This window comes from Mesoplodon mirus (genome assembly GCF_964341445.2).
Source record: "Mesoplodon mirus genome assembly, chromosome: 11".
Classification (NCBI taxonomy): domain Eukaryota; kingdom Metazoa; phylum Chordata; class Mammalia; order Artiodactyla; family Ziphiidae; genus Mesoplodon; species Mesoplodon mirus.
This window is the reverse complement of record NC_138987.1, coordinates 52950937-52968707: the sequence shown is the minus strand read 5'-3', so window position 1 is coordinate 52968707 and position 17771 is coordinate 52950937. Positions and strand designations below refer to the sequence as shown.

Below are 17771 nucleotides of genomic sequence, written 5' to 3'. Positions count from 1 at the left end.
TGCCCCGGTCTGGGAGGATCCCATATGCCGCGGAGCGGCTGGGCCCGTGAGCCATGGCCGCTGGGCCTGCGCGTCCGGAGCCTGTGCTCCGCAACGGGAGAGGCCACAACAGTGAGAGGCCCGCATACCGCAAAAAAAAAAAAAAAAAAAAAAAGTGTCCCCTTTTAAGGCATTTCTTAATGGAGTACTTCCTTAGGTACATGCTAGATCCATTTAATTATGGCTCTATTAATTGGGAATCAATTAATCAAACTTTAATTGAGTGCCTGCCAAGTACTAGGCTCTAGGCTCAGAGCCTTTGTTATACTGGTTCATATTGTAGAAAAAGATGTTGTCATGAAACATCTTTTGGGATATACTGAATTCAAAAAAATAAGATAAGCTTCCAGTTAAGCATAACAGATTGAACACCTGTTTAATTCTCTTATCCCTCCTAGAACTCTATGGAAATGACCATAAAGGCATGAAAAGAAAATAAAAATTTAAAACCAAAAAGATAAGAGAACTAGAGAGAAGGGACAGCAGATAAGAGATGTCCATAAAATAGAAGCTTGAAAATGGTTGTTTGAGGTGAATGGTAAACTGTCTTAGCAGAAAGCTGAAGCCCAAACCTTTCATGGAGAGAGTGGGGTTAAGAATCAAATCAGTTCACGTACCATAGAACCTTAGTCTTGGGTCTGGGGGCCTCTGTTATCTATGAAAGCAGGTATATGCGGTTGTGCTGAAAAACAGAATTGGTTAAATTTTTTTAAAGGAGCAGTTTATCCTGTAGATTTCTGGCCAGTGTAGGGGAAGGAGTCTATACAGGCAAAGACTGGAGGCTTACTCTCTAGAATGAGTGGTTGAACCAGGTTAAACTGTAGCACAAATGGGGGTAGAGGAAACAAAAGAGTAAAGAAAAGGAAATTAAGTCAGATGTTGAGGCCTCTAGTTCCCTACCCATGATCATTTCCCAAAGCACTTGCTATCTTGCTTATACCCAAAGTGGGAGATAGAAGGTATCTTCCAGGATACTGTCTTGCCTAAAAGACTTGGAGATACTGCCATTTGGGTGTCTCTGAATGAAATAGCCAAATCTGTGCTTGATCACCTTACAGTGAAAGCCATTGAAAGGCACTGACCACCCATCCACATCATCTTCAATCAGTATTTTAGTGTCCCGCAAACAATCAAGGATCACCAGAGATTTGAGGGAACCTCCAATATAATAGAGATCAATAAAGAGACAAAGGAAAGGAACCTGATAAAAACCCAGTGCTGGGAAACAGGGAACTACTTGAAAATTAATATCCTCAGAGATAAGAGAAGGGATATTTCATCAGTGAGACAAGAAAAGACTAAAAAATGAAGACTTTTGGAAATTAAGAATATTATAGTAGAAGTTTAAAATATTGAACAGAAGTGGAAAATGAGCTTAGAAACCTCAGAAAGTGGGACAAAAGTCAAAGAGGTGATAGGGTATTAGTTCATGAGGTTCCAGTACTGAGTACTAAAATTCCAGAAAGGAAAAATAAAAGGGAGAAATTTATCAAGAAAAATACAACAAAAGAAAATTTCCCAGAATAGTAGAGTATGAGTATCCAGATAATTAACCTAATACCTAGTAAATGAGGAAAGAAACACACTGCTTTATAAAATCCTAGAACTCTGCATATAACATATTTGAAGAGCTTCTAGAGAGAGAAAATAGACCATGTGTAAAAGAATGTTGTCAGCAACAACACATGGAGCAGTGGAGCACTGCCTTGAAAATTCTGGGGAAAACAATTACTCACCTAGAAAATTCTGTACACTACCAAACCATCAGTCAAGTGTTAGGGCAAAATAAAGACATTCTCAAATACATAAGAGCTCAAAAATTCATTCTCACACATCTGCCCTCATAATTATACTGGAGGATATGTACGTGTCACAGTGAGAAAGTAAACAAAGGAACGATGTGAGGTTCAGAAAATGAGTTCCTAAAAGAAACAGAAAGGAGAAAAAAAATAAGAAAATGAGTTTCGACCCAGGAAAAAAGGAGATCGTGACGATGATAGAGGACAGTCTCAGAATGATGGTAGAACAGCAGCTTTTAGAGAGTTATCAGTTCAGATTGGAGCAAGACAAAAGAAGAGTATTTCCAAGAGAGTGGGGAGCAAACTTGATGGGTGAATTGATGTATTTGAGTGTATTAAGAGGAAATTTATACTTTTGTGATAGAGTTAGCTAAGTTAATGATAGATAATATATTAAAGAAAAAAGAAAACAAAGCAGTCATTATCCCTAGGAGAAGCAAGAAGTTGTGCAAGAAAAGTAATCATAATTCAGTACATGGTTCAGCTGAGAATGTCTGTATAGTTATAATTATGTAATATTGCTTATGTCAAATGTTGATATATCAAAAGAACATTAGAGGAGCAAAAGTCTTTATCTCCTATAGAAAAAAAATTGGAAAATATCTGAAACCAAAAAAATCAAGGTAGAGTAGTATAAGCATGTTATTTAGAAATAAAGAAGTAAATATGAGAGGAAACAGCTAAAGGATTTGATGAGTGCTTTGGTGGAGCTGAAATCAGGAGTGGGGATTGCTGTAGTTTTGTGTTTTTTAATAAGTCTAGAAATGCTGTTTGACTTCTTAAAGTATGTACATGCATTACTTTGATAAAAATTAAATGAAAAGATGTATTACTGCTGCCCAAAGGATAGATTAGTAGAATGAACTTGTGAAATGGTCTCTAGGAAACCACAGTTTAGACAAATCCACCATTGGAGCTGCTCATAATTACCCAGAAATATGTGAAATAGCTTTTGGACGAGATTTTCATACTTAGCATTGGCCAGAAAACTAACAGCTCTTCCCACAGAGAGCATTTCATCTGTGGTGGCTTCTTGACATAGGCTTCCAAGTGAAGGAATGCTGTGTAAACAGTACGTACTTATTCAGTATTGAGTGAATGAAACCTGAATGAGAACAGCTTAGCACCCTTTGGGCATAAAAAATACTGTGTAGCTACAACACAGCAATTCTCGGTATAGTTGAAGGAAATTGTAATTTCTAAGAATGTGGCTGGGTACCTATCACACGTTTTTATTCCTGGCTTCTTTAACCACTTGAAAAAATCAGTATCATCTTTTAAATATACATCAAAGGGTAGGAAAATAAGTTCCTGGAACTCAGCCAGCACCCCTCTCCCCAGCATGAAATTTCATTTGTTACAGCAGTTCTGGGTGGGACATGTGTGAAGGATGGATAATAGCATGAAACCATACAGCTGTTGTATAGTAACTTAAAAGGAAATTAGTATGTTATTAAGTAGAAAGTAGGCTGTTACCAACTGGACTGACAGAAGAAACCCAAAATACTTACAATCTTACAGTGGCAGGAAACAGGCCTCCCAGTCAGCCAGGTTGATTTATTTTGAACAAAGTTAGTAGGGCCTTTGTGAGACAAGCTTGGCTGGAGATTGACAGACCAGTTGTTGACTGTGCTGTGAACTTTTCCCAGAGTTCTGAGGAGAGAGCAGTGGCATTACCAGCAGCACTTTATTGCAGACAAGTGTATCGATAGGTAGAGATGACTCGTAACAGAGGTTTGATGATAAAGAAAAACCAGGAGCGGCAATCTATAAAGATGTTAACACAGTTTTTGTGGTTAGCAGAAACTATTCGCCCTTTATCTTCCTTAACCTGGAAGTATGTATCCATAGAAATTTCAGATGGGACAGGTAAAACCAAAAAATAAGTCGTAAGCAATAAAACCAAAAACGTTGGTATAGCAGAAAGCTGTTTTAATCAACACTTCTACTTTTCCTAATTCTATAAAGTTTGAGGAGGAAGGGGGGCGGGTACTTAATTGAAGTTGGTGACTGTGGCCAAATGGTAATTTATGGTTGAAAAGGGCTGATGGCCCCAGTTCCAGAAGCTGGCCAGCTTCTACTTGAGGTGAGTTAACAATACCTGTTGTTTAGGTCATAACTTGAAAGGATATATTAAGTGCATTATTGATATTAAATAATTTGACTTCTTTTATATGCCTTTCATTATAAGATGGTTTAAGTTTGCACATGGTGCCAGAAAATATGGACTAGAATTTTAATACTTAAAGCTCCGAGCGTAGCAATTTTACATGCTTCACTAGTTTTCTGTATTGTGCCCTCTTATATTTTCCTTTTGTCTGTGGCTTAACAAGATAAAATTAGCATTTTAAAAAATTATTTAAATGCAAGTACTGTTATTTTAAATACAACTTTTCTACACATTTTAACCTTCTTTTGTCAATATGCCAGTATCAATACTCATTTAAAACCTTTTAAAATAAAAATTAAGGCAAGATCTTTTTGTGTCTTTGTACAGGAAACTCTAAATACAGTGAAACGGGAGGAAAAGAAAATGCAATAATAAAGACAAATAAGGTTTGTTGAAATAAAGAAAAATATTTTTCTTAGATAATAACAGTTTATTATTGTTTTGGTACATAACTCTAGTGCCTCAGGTATATCAAAATATTTAAATATAACTATTGGGTGGGCCAAAAAGTTTGTTTGGGTTTTTCAGTACAATTTAACAGAAAAACCTAAATGAACTTTTTGGCTAACCCAATATTACCTACTTATTATGGAAAGATTTTGTTTGCTGTAACACCAACCTCTCTTTACTTTTCTAGCCTCAAAGATCAAATCCGTGTACAAATCAGTGCTTCAGAAATTTTTTCTCCAATATCTTCTCTTCTGGTAGTCACACTGGAGAATCTTCTTTTACGTGTACAGCTTACCGGTTAGTATTTTCTGCTTTTAATATATGCTTTTTATATTTGATATTTTAGTTATTGTAGTTAACTTTTGGTAGAAATTTAAACTTGACTCAACAAACATTATGAAAGCAGCTTGTTTTATGTTTTTGTTTCTTTTGGCAAATAAACAAAGGGAAACCTGTTACTTTGTGACCCTCTATTATTCAGTGACTGCCTATGCTAGTGGTCTTCCTTTTCCTTAATAATAAATTAAGTTGTTCTACACAAGGTTTTTATGTGATAGAGAAGTAGGCTACTTGTTAAATGATGAGGGAAGTACCTAATAAAGCAGAACACTTTCAGAGTAGACTCAGTCATCTTTGAATCCTTAGTAACTGGCATTATAGATACTGAGTAGATATTTGTGGAATTTGAAGATTAAGTTGGAGTTTTAAAATCACATGGAGTTGGTTGAATGAACAAGACAGATTTAATTTTAGAGGTTGGCAAGGTACCAAAGAAAACAGTTACATCCGAGTAGCCTTTTGAAAAACTGAACTGTACCCATTTTTGATTACAAAAATAACCATGCCTTCCTTTACTTTCTTCTTTTGTCTTATGCTTAGTTTCAGATGGCAAACTATTGCACCTAGAATTTTGGCTGGAACTGCTTGCTGCAACTTTGGTTCATGGGATAGAAGTAGTGTTGCTTTTTTCTCTCAATAATAAGGATATTAGTCTGAATTGACTTTTTAAAAATTTTGTCACTCAAGATAGAAAGTCAAGCGTTATTTTTATGAATCAGATTAGTACAATTTAGATTTATAATATAAAATTTTTAGTTTAGGAATGAGTTCATTTTGAAAGTGTTTAAATAGAAGAAGGTTCTTTTTAAAAAAACGTGATTTATAATGCTAGGTATAAAAACTTCTGCTATTTATGGTATAACCCAGTTGTTATTCTGAACTTAAATATTTGGAATTCTGATGAGGGTCTAAAATTTATCTTTTAGTACAGAATTTATAGAAGTCAATGAAATCAGTGCATTGATTAGGCAGAAGAGACAGGAACTGGAATTGTCATGGTTTCCTGATACATTACCTGGAATTGGAAGGTAAAAAAATAATTGTTTACTAAAGTGTCTACATGCTAACATGTGCATAAGATATCATTAATAAGGCACAGAGGTATCTTATTCAATAGGTATGTTTCTAAGAAAGTTTTGTTTAATTCAACTTCGGTGTTTCAGATGCCTAATGAAAAGCCCCTATTTAAAGAACCCCTTGAAAAGTAAAGAATATTTTATTTATTTGTTTAATAAATGTAGATATTTGATTACTTTAACAGGGAGAGCACCCAAATGATAAGATTCATTATTAGTAATAGCATTCAGATCTTCCATCCTTCTTCTATTTTTTCCTCCATTCCAATCTTCCCTGTGTGCTATTAGCTGAAGCACTGATTTTGTCATGACACTTCCCATTTCCACAGTGTTATTCTAAATAACTACTTGATCAAGTCCCTACTTTGCCCTGGCATTCATGACTTTCTATAATCTAGCTCTTTCTTTCTTAGTTTATTCTGAAGCTATTAACACATTGGTAGGTACACGATGTATACTTAAATCAGGCTCCTATGTAAAGACCAAGTTCCTTGCCAGAGTTTTATATTCATTCCTGTAACATACTGTAACTTTTATATATCATTGTAATACAGTTCTGCAAAGGGCCTTCACCCTCTAGGAATAACAGTGGAACATAAGTAAATTAGAAAGTCCAGTTATGTATAATATGAAACCTTTTCTTAGAGCTGTTTTCTTTATACATGTGCAAGTTGCACATTGTTCTTCAAGCTTCTTTCCTCCTACTCCAGAATCTCACCTTAGACTGGGTGAGATAGTGTTTTGTTAGGAGACCTGACTGAACAAAATAAGAGTCAAGAGTAGGAAGAAGCTGAGGGTGGATTGGTTGTGAATGAAGAAACTTTGGCGTCTTAGCAGGTCCATAGAGACCCTGGTAACCTTGAAGAGCCATCATCCTCAGATTGAGGAATTTTAGAATATAACATAACAATAGAAATCAGGTGTTTTTTTCCTTTTTAAAAATGTATTTATTTTGATGTTTTTGGCCTTGATATATGCTGTAAAAACATAAAGAAGTCTAATAAAAAATGTGATAACCATCCATGATGGTTATCACATTCAAAATTCAAGTGATGTAGTTTTGTTTTTGTTACTTTTTTTAAATTTATGGACTGATTCCCCTTTGACCTTGATAATTTCTTTAAAACCTGATTTGATTAACTTGACTAAATTATCTCTTTGGTTGCCTGAAAGTGGAGGGGGGCTGGATCAAGGGGCATGAAGGAGCTTTCTGGGATGGCAGAAATGTTCTATTTCTTGTTTGGGGTGGAGGTTATACGGGTATATACATTGGTCAAAAGTCATCACACTGTGCACTTAAAATCTGTGCATTTCATTTGTGTATTTTATTTATCTGCATTTTATTATCCAAATTTATTATTTTTTAGAGTAGTGGGAAAAAAAGGCTAAAAATTTTTTTTGACAAAGTACTGCATTAACTTATTTAAATAAGAAACAACTGTTATGTATTAAGTTGCCTTTGATCTCCCTTTGCTATTAATTTATTGAAAAACATGCTTTTAAAAGTTTTTTTGTTTCGTTTTTGTTTTTTGCAGCCAGTTGGTAGCCATCTTTGAACAATGAGTAACCTTGAGCTTACATTTTTAGCTATTTGGCAAAAAATAAGTTAAGCACCCTGTATTTTAATGTTGCTAACCTGATTTGGAAAATTAGTACCTTTAAATTGCTGGTTTAATTTTTAAACCATTTAAACAAAAATGTCTTTATTTTGTTTTGAATTTTCAGAATTAGTTTTATACCCTGGAATATTGAAACAGAAGTGCTTCCTCTCACCTCCTCTGTGTTGCCAAGAACTATTTTTCCAACAAGTACCATGTCTTTAGAAAATTTTGGTAAAGTTTTTGAAATTCTTTCTAGTTTAAAAAAAGTTATTAGCCTCTTTCAGTCTCATAAAAAGTATGAATGTTGATGACTTAGAAAAAGTGTAAAATAAGGTATAGATAGTAAGTCCTAGATATTTCTATAAATATTTGTAGTGACTTGACTTTAAAATTGTCCCAACTAGAAAATTCCTTTTAAGAAATTACAGCTTCATGTCTTTGAGGAACTGATTAGAAGTCTCCTTTCTATTTAGGGCTTCAATGTTCAAACCATAGATCTTTAAAGTAATATCTCCTATTAATTATGAACAAATAGTTTGAATCTTTACTATTTGTGGATACCTGTTGTCTCTTGCTTTTGCCTAGTGATTCATTAAGCAAATGGCAGTTATCAGACGAAACATTTTCTTTAGTTTTTTTCCCTATAAAATTGCCCACATGGATTCAAATCTTGGGATAACTCATTTCAGTAGCATTAAAAAATTGGTATTACTCAGGTGTTAGTAGCTATGCATTTATAATTTGATTCACAAGTATATTTTGTTTCACTCTGTTATAGATGTCTATTTTATGCTAAAATAAGCTTAAGCCAAACTATTATCATTTTTTGAAACATACACTGACTTTTTACTTTTTAAAAAACATGTATTATTAGGTACTTCTTGCAAAGGATATGCATTAGCACATACTCAAGAAGGAGAAGAGAAGAAGCAAACTTCTGGTACCTCAAACACCAGAGGATCAAGACGAAAACCAGCAGCAACAACTCCAACAAGGAGATCTACACGTAACACGAGAGCTGAACCAGTCAGTCAGTCTCAGAGGTCCCCAGTATCAAATAATTCTGGGTGTGATGCCCCAGATAGTAATAATCCATCTGTAAGTGTTTCCTCTTCAGGTGAGTCAGAAAAGCAAACAAGGCAGGCTCCAAAACGGAAGTCTGTAAGAAGAGGAAGAAAACTACCTTTACTGAAAAAGAAACTTCGGAGCTCTGTACCTCCCCCTGAAAAATCATCTTCCAGTGATTCAGCAGATGAAGAAATAGTAGAATCTGACATACCACCTGTGTTAGAGAAAGAACAGCAATCAGATGTAGAAAGTAGTAACACTGTGCAGATAAATGTAGAAAATGAGTCTGCTAATGGCTTGAGAAGTTGTAGTGAGCCAATAGAAGCAAGTGAGGAACATAGTGAGACCCATGATACAGAGGAAAGAGTAGAATCTTTATATTCTGAGTCTGGTACCCAAGATCCTCCTGTGCTAGTTGGAGAGGAGGAGGAAATTCAAAAAGTTGAGACTACAGGTATAGAGGCTAATATTTTATGTCTGGAAAGTGAGATTTCTAAGAATACTTCTGAAAAAGGAGGTGACCCATTGGAAAATCAAGACCAAATAGCTTTACCTTCAGAATCAGAAGTAAAAGCAGATGGATGTACAGATCATCTTCCAAATGATTTTCTTACATGTTCAGGATCTGAAATTGAAGTATACCAACCTATATCAAGCCTAGGTGAGATCCCTGAGAAAGCAGAGTCAGCAGTTAATGAAGAAAAAGTTATGGAGAGTCCTATAGTAAAAATTACTGATCATAAAGATTCTACAGTAAAAACAGAACATCTTATTGACAGCCCCAAATTAGAATCTTCTGAGGGTGGAATTATACAAACAGTGGACAAAAAATCTGTTGAGAGCTCAGAGGTTCATTTGCTTGGGCATGTTGAAAATGAAGATGCAGAAATAATTGCAACATGTGATACTTCAGGGAATGAAAATTTCAATAGTATTCAAGACTCTGAAAACAATTTATTAAAAAAAAATCTTAACACCAAATTGGACAAATCTTTCGAAGAAAAGACTGAATCTCTGGTTGAACATCCCGGATCTACAGAATTGCCTAAAACACATGTTGCACTGATTCAGAAGCATTTTAGTGAGGACAATAATGAAATGATACCTATGGAATGTGATTCATTTTGCAGTGACCAGAATGAATCTGAACTCGAACCATCTGTAAATGCTGATGCTAAACAATTGAATGAAAATTCTGTGGAGCACAGTTCCCAAAAGAATATGTCATCTTCTTGTCCTTCAAATGAAAAGGTTGAAACTGTATCTCAACCATCTGAAATCCCAATAGATACGATAGATAAAGCCAAAAAGCCTCGTACTCGAAGATCTAGATTTCATTCTCCATCTACAACTTGGTCTCCCAACAAAGACACTGCACGAGAAAAGAAGCGGTCTCAGTCTCCATCTCCCAAAAGAGAAACTGGAAAAGAAAGCAGGAAGTCTCGATCACCATCTCCCAAGAAAGAATCTTCAAGAGGACGGAGAAAATCTCGTTCTCACTCCCCAAAAAAGGACCCACGAGAAAGGAGGAAATCTCAGTCTCGATCTCCAAAAAGAGATAGCACTAGGGAAGGCAAAAGATCTGAATCACTCTCCCCAAAAAGAGACACTTCTAGAGAGAACAGAAGATCTCAGTCAAGACTGAAAGATTCCTCCCCAAGAGAAAAATCCAGGTCCCGGAGCAGAGAAAGAGAAAGTGATAGAGATGGCCCAAAGAGAGATCGAGATAGAGAAAGGAGAACCAGAAGGTGGTCTCGGTCCAGATCTCGTTCTAGGTCACCATCAAGATCTAGAACAAAAAGTAAGAGTTCATCATTTGGTAGAAATGACAGAGTCAGTTATTCTCCTCGATGGAAGGAAAGTTGGGCAAATGATGGTTGGAGATGTCCACGAGGAAATGATCGATACAGAAAGAATGACTCAGAGAAACAGAATGAAAATACAAGAAAAGAAAAAAATGACATCAGTCCAGATGCTGATGATTCAAATTCTGCTGACAAACATAGAAATGACTGTCCCAGTTGGGTAACAGAAAAAATAAATTCTGGGCCTGATCCGAGGACCAGAAATCCAGAAAAGTTAAAAGATTCTCATTGGGAAGAAAATAGAAATGAAAATTCAGGGAATTCTTGGAATAAAAACTTTGGTTCAGGTTGGATGTCGAACCGTGGTAGAGGTAACCGTGGCAGAGGCGCCTACAGAGGTGGTTTTGCCTACACAGATCAAAATGAAAACAGGTGGCAAACCCGAAAACCCCTCTCAGGGAATTCAAATAGTTCAGGGAATGAGACTTTCAAGTTTGTGGAACAGCAGCCCTATAAACGGAAAAGTGAGCAAGAGTTCTCATTTGATACACCTGCAGATAGGTCGGGGTGGACATCTGCATCTAGTTGGGCTGTGAGAAAGACTCTGCCAGCAGATGTACAAAACTATTATTCACGACGAGGGAGGAATTCTTCAGGTCCACAGTCTGGATGGATGAGACAAGAGGAGGAAACAACTGAACAGGGTAACATGTTTATTTATCAACACTTTTATTTGAAGAAAGAGATTATAAATTTAATACCTTATTTATATGAATTGAAATAATCCCTATTTATAGTTTTATGTTAAAATGAATCCCAGTTATTTACAAGTCACTTTGTATTGTATAATAGATATACACTTCAATATTTCTTTTTTCACCCCATGCCTGCCCCAAACCTTGCCAAAGACATAAATATTTTAAGTATAATTTGCTACAGTAGAAGAATTTGAGATAGTCCTCTGCAGGATTTAAATTCTGTTTCATTTATATCAGATGTGTGCACTTGAAATTTTTTTTTTTAATGTTTTATTTGAATTCTATTTATTTATTTATTTATTTATGGCTGTGTTGGGTCTTCGTTTCTGTGCGAGGGCTTTCTCTAGTTGTGACGAGCGGGAGCCACTCTTCATCGCGGTGCGCGGGCCTCTCACTGTCGTGGCCTCTCTTGTTGCGGAGCACAGGCTCCAGATGCGCAGGCTCAGTAGTTGTGGCTCACGGGCCTAGTTGCTCCGTGGCATGTGGAATCTTCCCAGACCAGGGCTCGAACCCGTGTTCCCTGCATCGGCAGGCAGATTCTCAACCACTGCGCCACCAGGGAAGCCCTGCACTTGAAATTTTTTGATCATTGTCTTCCTATAAATAAGTCACTCTGCTAAAAAAAGATTTATCTTTCCTTGACTTTTCTTGGGAACATTGCAAGAAAAACTCTGTTGCAGATTTTAAAAAAGTGATTAACCTTCTAATTTAGTAATCTAATTAAATTTTCTTTGATTATTTCTTTAACTAGGAAGTTTCTTGAGCTACTGATTCTTTGTGAGTGTTGACCGATGTTATTGTGTGAAGTTATGCTTTAAAATAATTTTAGTTGAATGTTTTCTTTCAGTTAGAAAATCAGCCCACATTATTTAGGAATGACAGGATTAAACTGAATAATTGGGTATTGGTTTAGGTGTTCTGTTAATTGCTATTTTATTATAACCAGTGGTTCTTTGTTTCTCTGGCTAAAGAAATTTGTAACATGAATTTTTTTCATAAGCCTTTTTTCTTTTGATAGATTCTAACCTAAAAGACCAAACAAACCAACAAGGTGATGGTTCTCAGCTACCTATAAATATGATGCAACCACAAATGAATGTAATGCAGCAACAAATGAATGCACAACACCAGCCTATGAATATCTTCCCATATCCAGTGGGTGTTCATGCTCCTTTGATGAATCTCCAGCGCAATCCGTTTAACATTCATCCTCAGCTGCCCTTGCATCTGCACACAGGAGTACCTCTCATGCAGGTAGCTGCTCCCACCAGTGTATCTCAGGGACCACCACCACCACCACCCCCTCCCCCTCCATCCCAGCAAGTCAGCTACATTGCTTCACAGCCAGATGGAAAGCAATTGCAGGTATGTTTTCAGCAACTCAAGTTTAATCAACATAGCCATTGTAAACATTTAGCTATTAGGGACAGATGTTCAAGAAAGGGCTTCCTGGCTGGATATCCATACACAGTGACTTATTTGGTTAGGTTTATGGTAAACCTTCGTAACCCCTTTTTCACTGTCCTTCCCCAAACCTCCCTCTCCCAAATGAGCAAATGAACTGAATGCATAATATCAAATCTGAGCTACATATAGGCTATTGCTGATACCCAAACAGGTTTTTTGGTCAGGTTAAAAAGACCAAATTATGAGCCAAACTAAAATCAAGTGGTGGACACTTTCCCTGATTTATTGGACTTTTAAGGGGTGGGAACTTGTTGTGATTGGGTACTGTGATAAACCTTGTACTGTTTTGTTCAAACACCAGATAAAGCTGTTCATTGTCATTACCTTCTGTGTTTCATTTTCATGAATTTACCATGCTGAAAAAAGTGCCTCTGAGGCACTTCTTAAATATAGAAAAATTTCAATAATAATCTGTAAACATTGTGTTGATTATAGTTTCATGTCTACATCTCAGAAATTCTAGAATCCTGACAGCAGGAGTTGGAAGAGCAGGGGGGTGGGAATTTGGGATCTTGTATCTTTTTCTGCTGTCAACTCACTGCAAGTCATTTGACTTCACTGTCTCACTTTCCTCCGTCTTCGAAGGGGGGGCACCTACTCTAAAGAGCCTTGTAGGAAAGATACTGTTATTAATGCTGCTCTGCTTCTTGTTGGTTTTAGTGTTGCCGTCAGAACATTACAATACATATATATTTTTTTAAAGTCATCATGAAATATTTAAATGGGGCTCTGTTTAGGAATGTTACTCATTTTTCTTCAGAGTCCTTTAGATATAAATGACCTGAAATATGCATTTCCCTTAAGTACTTAAGTATTGGATTGCTATGATTTTTTTTATGTTATTTCTAATAGGTGACTAAAAGACTTTTATTGAGTACAAGTAATTCATTAACTGATGATAACTCTTTAAAACAGGGTATTCCTAGTGCTTCTCATGTAAGTAATAACATGAGTACACCAGTCTTGCCTGCTCCGACAGCAGCCCCAGGAAATATGGGAACAGTTCAGGGACCAAGTTCTGGTAATACTTCGTCATCAAGTCACAGCAGAGCTTCTAATGCTGCTGTAAAATTGGCAGAAAGCAAAGTAAGTGTTACAGTGGAAGCCAGCGCAGATAGCTCGAAGACAGACAAGGCAAGTTCAAAGTTGAGAGCAACCTACATAATTCTGTATATGATAAAGATGAAAAAATAACAGCTTTCTATTGTATAAGTGGTGAAGGGAATTTATTGTTGATAGTCTTAAATTCCAATATTATTTAAAGGGTTCTGTCTAAATATGTTGGTGCCAATTGAATTACTGGTAGTATTTCATATTTATTTTTAGAAATGTTTGGTATGTGTTAGTAAATAACTTTTGTATTTATAACACTAATATTTGAATAGTTCCTTGCAATAATGTAAATGTACAGTGTTTTCAATTTTATATTTTTAAAGAATTTTTTTTGAAAGTATGTGATTGGGCAAATAATAATTATACATTTTCCTCTTACCAGAAATTGCAAATTCAAGAAAAAGCAGCACAGGAGGTAAAATTGGCCATTAAGCCATTTTATCAAAATAAAGATATCACCAAGGAAGAATATAAAGAGATTGTGCGGAAAGCGGTAGATAAAGTAAGTTATAGCTTTAGTGGAGTTATGTACATATTGTTTTGAACATGCCTGTTTTAATAAAGGAATGCTTAATTAAATTAAAATAGTAAGAGGTAGCTTCTACAATTCTTGTCTGTTTTTTTACCTTTTGAGATAACGAAACACGTACCCGACAGGAGATAATGAAACATTAAAAAATGTCTGGTTATCTTTGGCATATTTGTTTTTCATAAAGCTTTCCATTTTCCTTTAATCTGTTTAAGTATGAGAAAAATATTCCCCCTTCTTTTTTTTATAGGTTTGTCATAGTAAGAGTGGAGAAGTAAATTCTACCAAAGTGGCAAATCTGGTTAAAGCCTATGTAGACAAATACAAATATTCACGAAAGGGAAGCCAAAAGAAAACTCTGGAAGAACCTGTGTCTGCTGATAAAAACACAGGCTGAAGTGGGGAGCACTATAAAGGACACTATCAAGATACCTGCAAAGTGCAATTTCAACATGTACCTTTAATGGAAAATCATACATAACTGTGATTGAAATTTGGTTTTGATAAAATTATTTTTTTTAATGTAGGATATAATGTTTTGCTCTAAATAAATATAGTTCTGCACCGCAACTTCTATATCTTTTCCTCCCTTCCCCCCCCCAAATAAAAACAAATTCAAGGGAAAGTAAAGGGGTAAAGGAATGTGCATTTTTACTAGGACTGTGTTATATTGTGGATACTGGAAGATGTACAGCTTTTTGATTTGAACAATGGAGTGCATAAATGATGAACTTCTGAGTGCACTGGTTTTGGAAGAGATATATATAATACATTTATTCTGTCAGGCTAAAAATAAAGTATGATCTTTATGATTTTTCTCTCTAATTATACAAAGATAAATAATGTATTACCATGAAAAATATTTCTAGTAACAGAACATACCAATTGCAGGGTTCCTACTGTGTATTTTTAAAGCACACATCTGAGTAAATTGCTTAGATAGAAAACAAATTATCTCACACGAGTAAAATTCAGTGTTCAAAACTTTAGAACACTGTTCACCTATTGTATCACCAAATAAAGGTTATGCTGCTTGTTTTTCTTTTGTGCCTTTTTTTCCCCCAGTTGAGATGAAGCAATTTGATTTGCTAGATTTACAACTTTGGCAGTCTTAAGCTCTGTTGAATTTAGAAGACCTGTTTGGAGAAAATGTTGACTTTGTAAAAATTATGTTCTTCCATAATATCTTCTACTTATCAGAGATGGTAAATTGTTTGAGCCAATTGGAGAATTGCTTTTAAGTAGTGATCCTCCCTTCCCTGTGGCTACGGTAGAATCATGACATTGCTTCAGTGGCTTTCAGGTTCTTGCTCATCTGACTAATCACTAATGAAATTCTTCTCACATTTTAGAAATCTCCAAATGCTTTACAGTGAATAAAATGTTAATTTGGTGACCATATGGTGGCCATTAACCATGTTGCAAAATTCTAGACATTAAAACCGGTGTTTCGGAAAAAGGAGAGGAATTAAATAATGGAGTCTTGGTTAGGCTTTCAGGGACTAGAGATTGGTTTTTTTTTAGTACTGTTTTTATTAAAGGTAAGTTTAAAATGTTCTAGCCTTATTATTTTATTTGGCATCTTGGAAGAAAAAATGGATTATTTCCATGATAAACTGTTTCATTCCAGTAACAGTTTTCAATAGATACCAAATAACTGGAAAGCACTTCAGATAAGATGTTAATGGCACAAAGATGGATCTGTGCCTCAGTGAGTCAGACTGACCCTCGTACTAGCTAAATAGTGAAAGCAATACTCTTCAGGACTGTGCTTTTCTGAAGTAAAGATTATCTGTTTCTCAATTTGATGTGTATAATACTTTCCTGGTGCTAGCTTTGATAGGTGAATTTTGAAATATTGGCCCCAGTAATGATTGTGCTAGTTCATAATCTTTATTAGATTATGAGTATAATCCCAAAAGTGGTAGAAATATTTCCAAGCAGTTTCTGATCTTTATTCTGCATTTCTGGGCATTTGTAATATGGTATTCTACTGATTTATATATATTTTTAATTAAGGTTTGTGTTTAGATTATGATGGGGAAAGAGTTTTGGAAGTATATTTCTTCTAATAAAATATTAAGACAGTGTTTTAAATATCAATGCACACCTCATTTGTTTCAGTTTTGAACTCTAGAAACAATTGTGTGAATTTTTAATCTATTTTGGGTTAAAGCTGGTTCACATTTAGAAAATTTTGTAGCAAGTTGCCTAAATTGATTTAATCACACAACATATTTTTCCGACATTTTCTTTCAGTGACATTTGGGAGTTGGATGACAGTTTAAAATTTGCTTTATACCGTTTAGCTTGTGCAAACATGTTTAAAAGTTTTGAAGAAAAATAGGTGGTGTGGTCAAGAGTTAAAAGTCTCGCATCTTTGGTAGCAGTGCCAAGAATTTAATTCCACCTTTCTTGAATAACAAGAGTGTACTCTATCTGGTTGGGGTACTGGTTGGCCTGCAATTGAAATAGCTAATGAAGAATATTACTGGACTAGAATCAACTTTGAAATATTTAAGAATGTATTAGAAAGTGCATGCTTTATGTTAAAAAAAATACATTGCTTTTTAACATTTCCCATTCTTGCTTTTATCAGAAATTTACATTAATTTTGCATGTGCACAAACTTAAAAACATTTTGTGGGGTTACAGATTCCTCTTGTTATTTATGAAGATTGAGTATTAACCTTTGAAACCTTGGTCTCTTTAACTTTCTAGTCACATTGACTGATGTTTCAGGCTATAGTGATGCCTAGAATTTTGAGACTAAAATTAGTTATTTTAACATTCCAAATTTTTAAATTTTTCTCCTCTGGTAATTATATTTTTTCCATTATTTTCCTTTAAATGGCCACAGTGTGTACTGCTTGAATGTTCCATCCAAAAGATGTAGCTTCACAAGCACAGTGCTTGCTCCACGGTCCATGAGACATTGTTTGTAGTATGAGGATGGAGTGCTGTCTACTGAAACAATACTCTTATTAAACAGATATGTAGTATGTAATATTTTCTAATAAATTCTTTTGATAAACAAAGTAGTGTCTTTAACGTTTTATTATTAAGATTCCTGGGAAATGGTGACTTTCACCACATAAACTCTTTCCAAACATGTGTTGCAGCATTTCTTGGATTTGTACCAAAGTAGTTAGGCTTAGCATCATACTTAACGTACATGTCCAAGTTGTAAAGCAAGCGGAGTTAGCTATAAGCATGTATTTTAATAGCATTTTTTCCTAATTACATATCATTGTAGGAAATTAGAACAGCTTATTTAGTAAATTTAAAAATCTGTAAAAGAGGGAAGAAACCTAAAAACAAAAGGAGAAAAATAGCCTGTAATCCTACCACTTAAAGGTAACAACTATTAACACTGATCAAACTGCACGTAACTGTGTTATAACATTTTCACTTAATGTATTGAGAAGTTTCCATTTTAATAATTCTGCAGCATGACTTTTAATAGCTATAATAGTATTCTATTACACGGATATACCATTACTTAAAACAGTCCTCCACTGTTGGATATTAAGCTATTTTTACTAATATAAATATTA

At 35.1% G+C, this 17771-nt stretch overlaps 1 protein-coding gene across 6 annotated transcripts in view; it reads left to right on the top strand.

Moving 5' to 3' along the window:
• The window catches only part of SCAF11 (SR-related CTD associated factor 11), a 75194-nt gene extending 57942 nt beyond the window's left edge, over window positions 1-17252 (top strand). For 2 of the 6 annotated variants that reach the window (XM_082634716.1, XM_082634715.1), the window contains 9 exons: window positions 4336-4394; window positions 4646-4755; window positions 5724-5825; window positions 7599-7705; window positions 8349-11051; window positions 12124-12470; window positions 13488-13706; window positions 14068-14187; window positions 14465-17252. In XM_082634716.1, coding sequence (XP_082490842.1) covers window positions 4336-4394; window positions 4646-4755; window positions 5724-5825; window positions 7599-7705; window positions 8349-11051; window positions 12124-12470; window positions 13488-13706; window positions 14068-14187; window positions 14465-14611 — 3914 coding nt within the window. In that variant the 3' untranslated portion in view covers window positions 14612-17252. The remainder of the gene's footprint in view (window positions 1-4335; window positions 4395-4645; window positions 4756-5723; window positions 5826-7598; window positions 7706-8348; window positions 11052-12123; window positions 12471-13487; window positions 13707-14067; window positions 14188-14464) is intronic. The other 4 variants (XM_082634718.1, XM_082634717.1, XM_082634720.1 and 1 more) reach the window with 4 other exon arrangements.
• The last annotated feature ends 519 nt before the right edge of the window (window positions 17253-17771 follow it).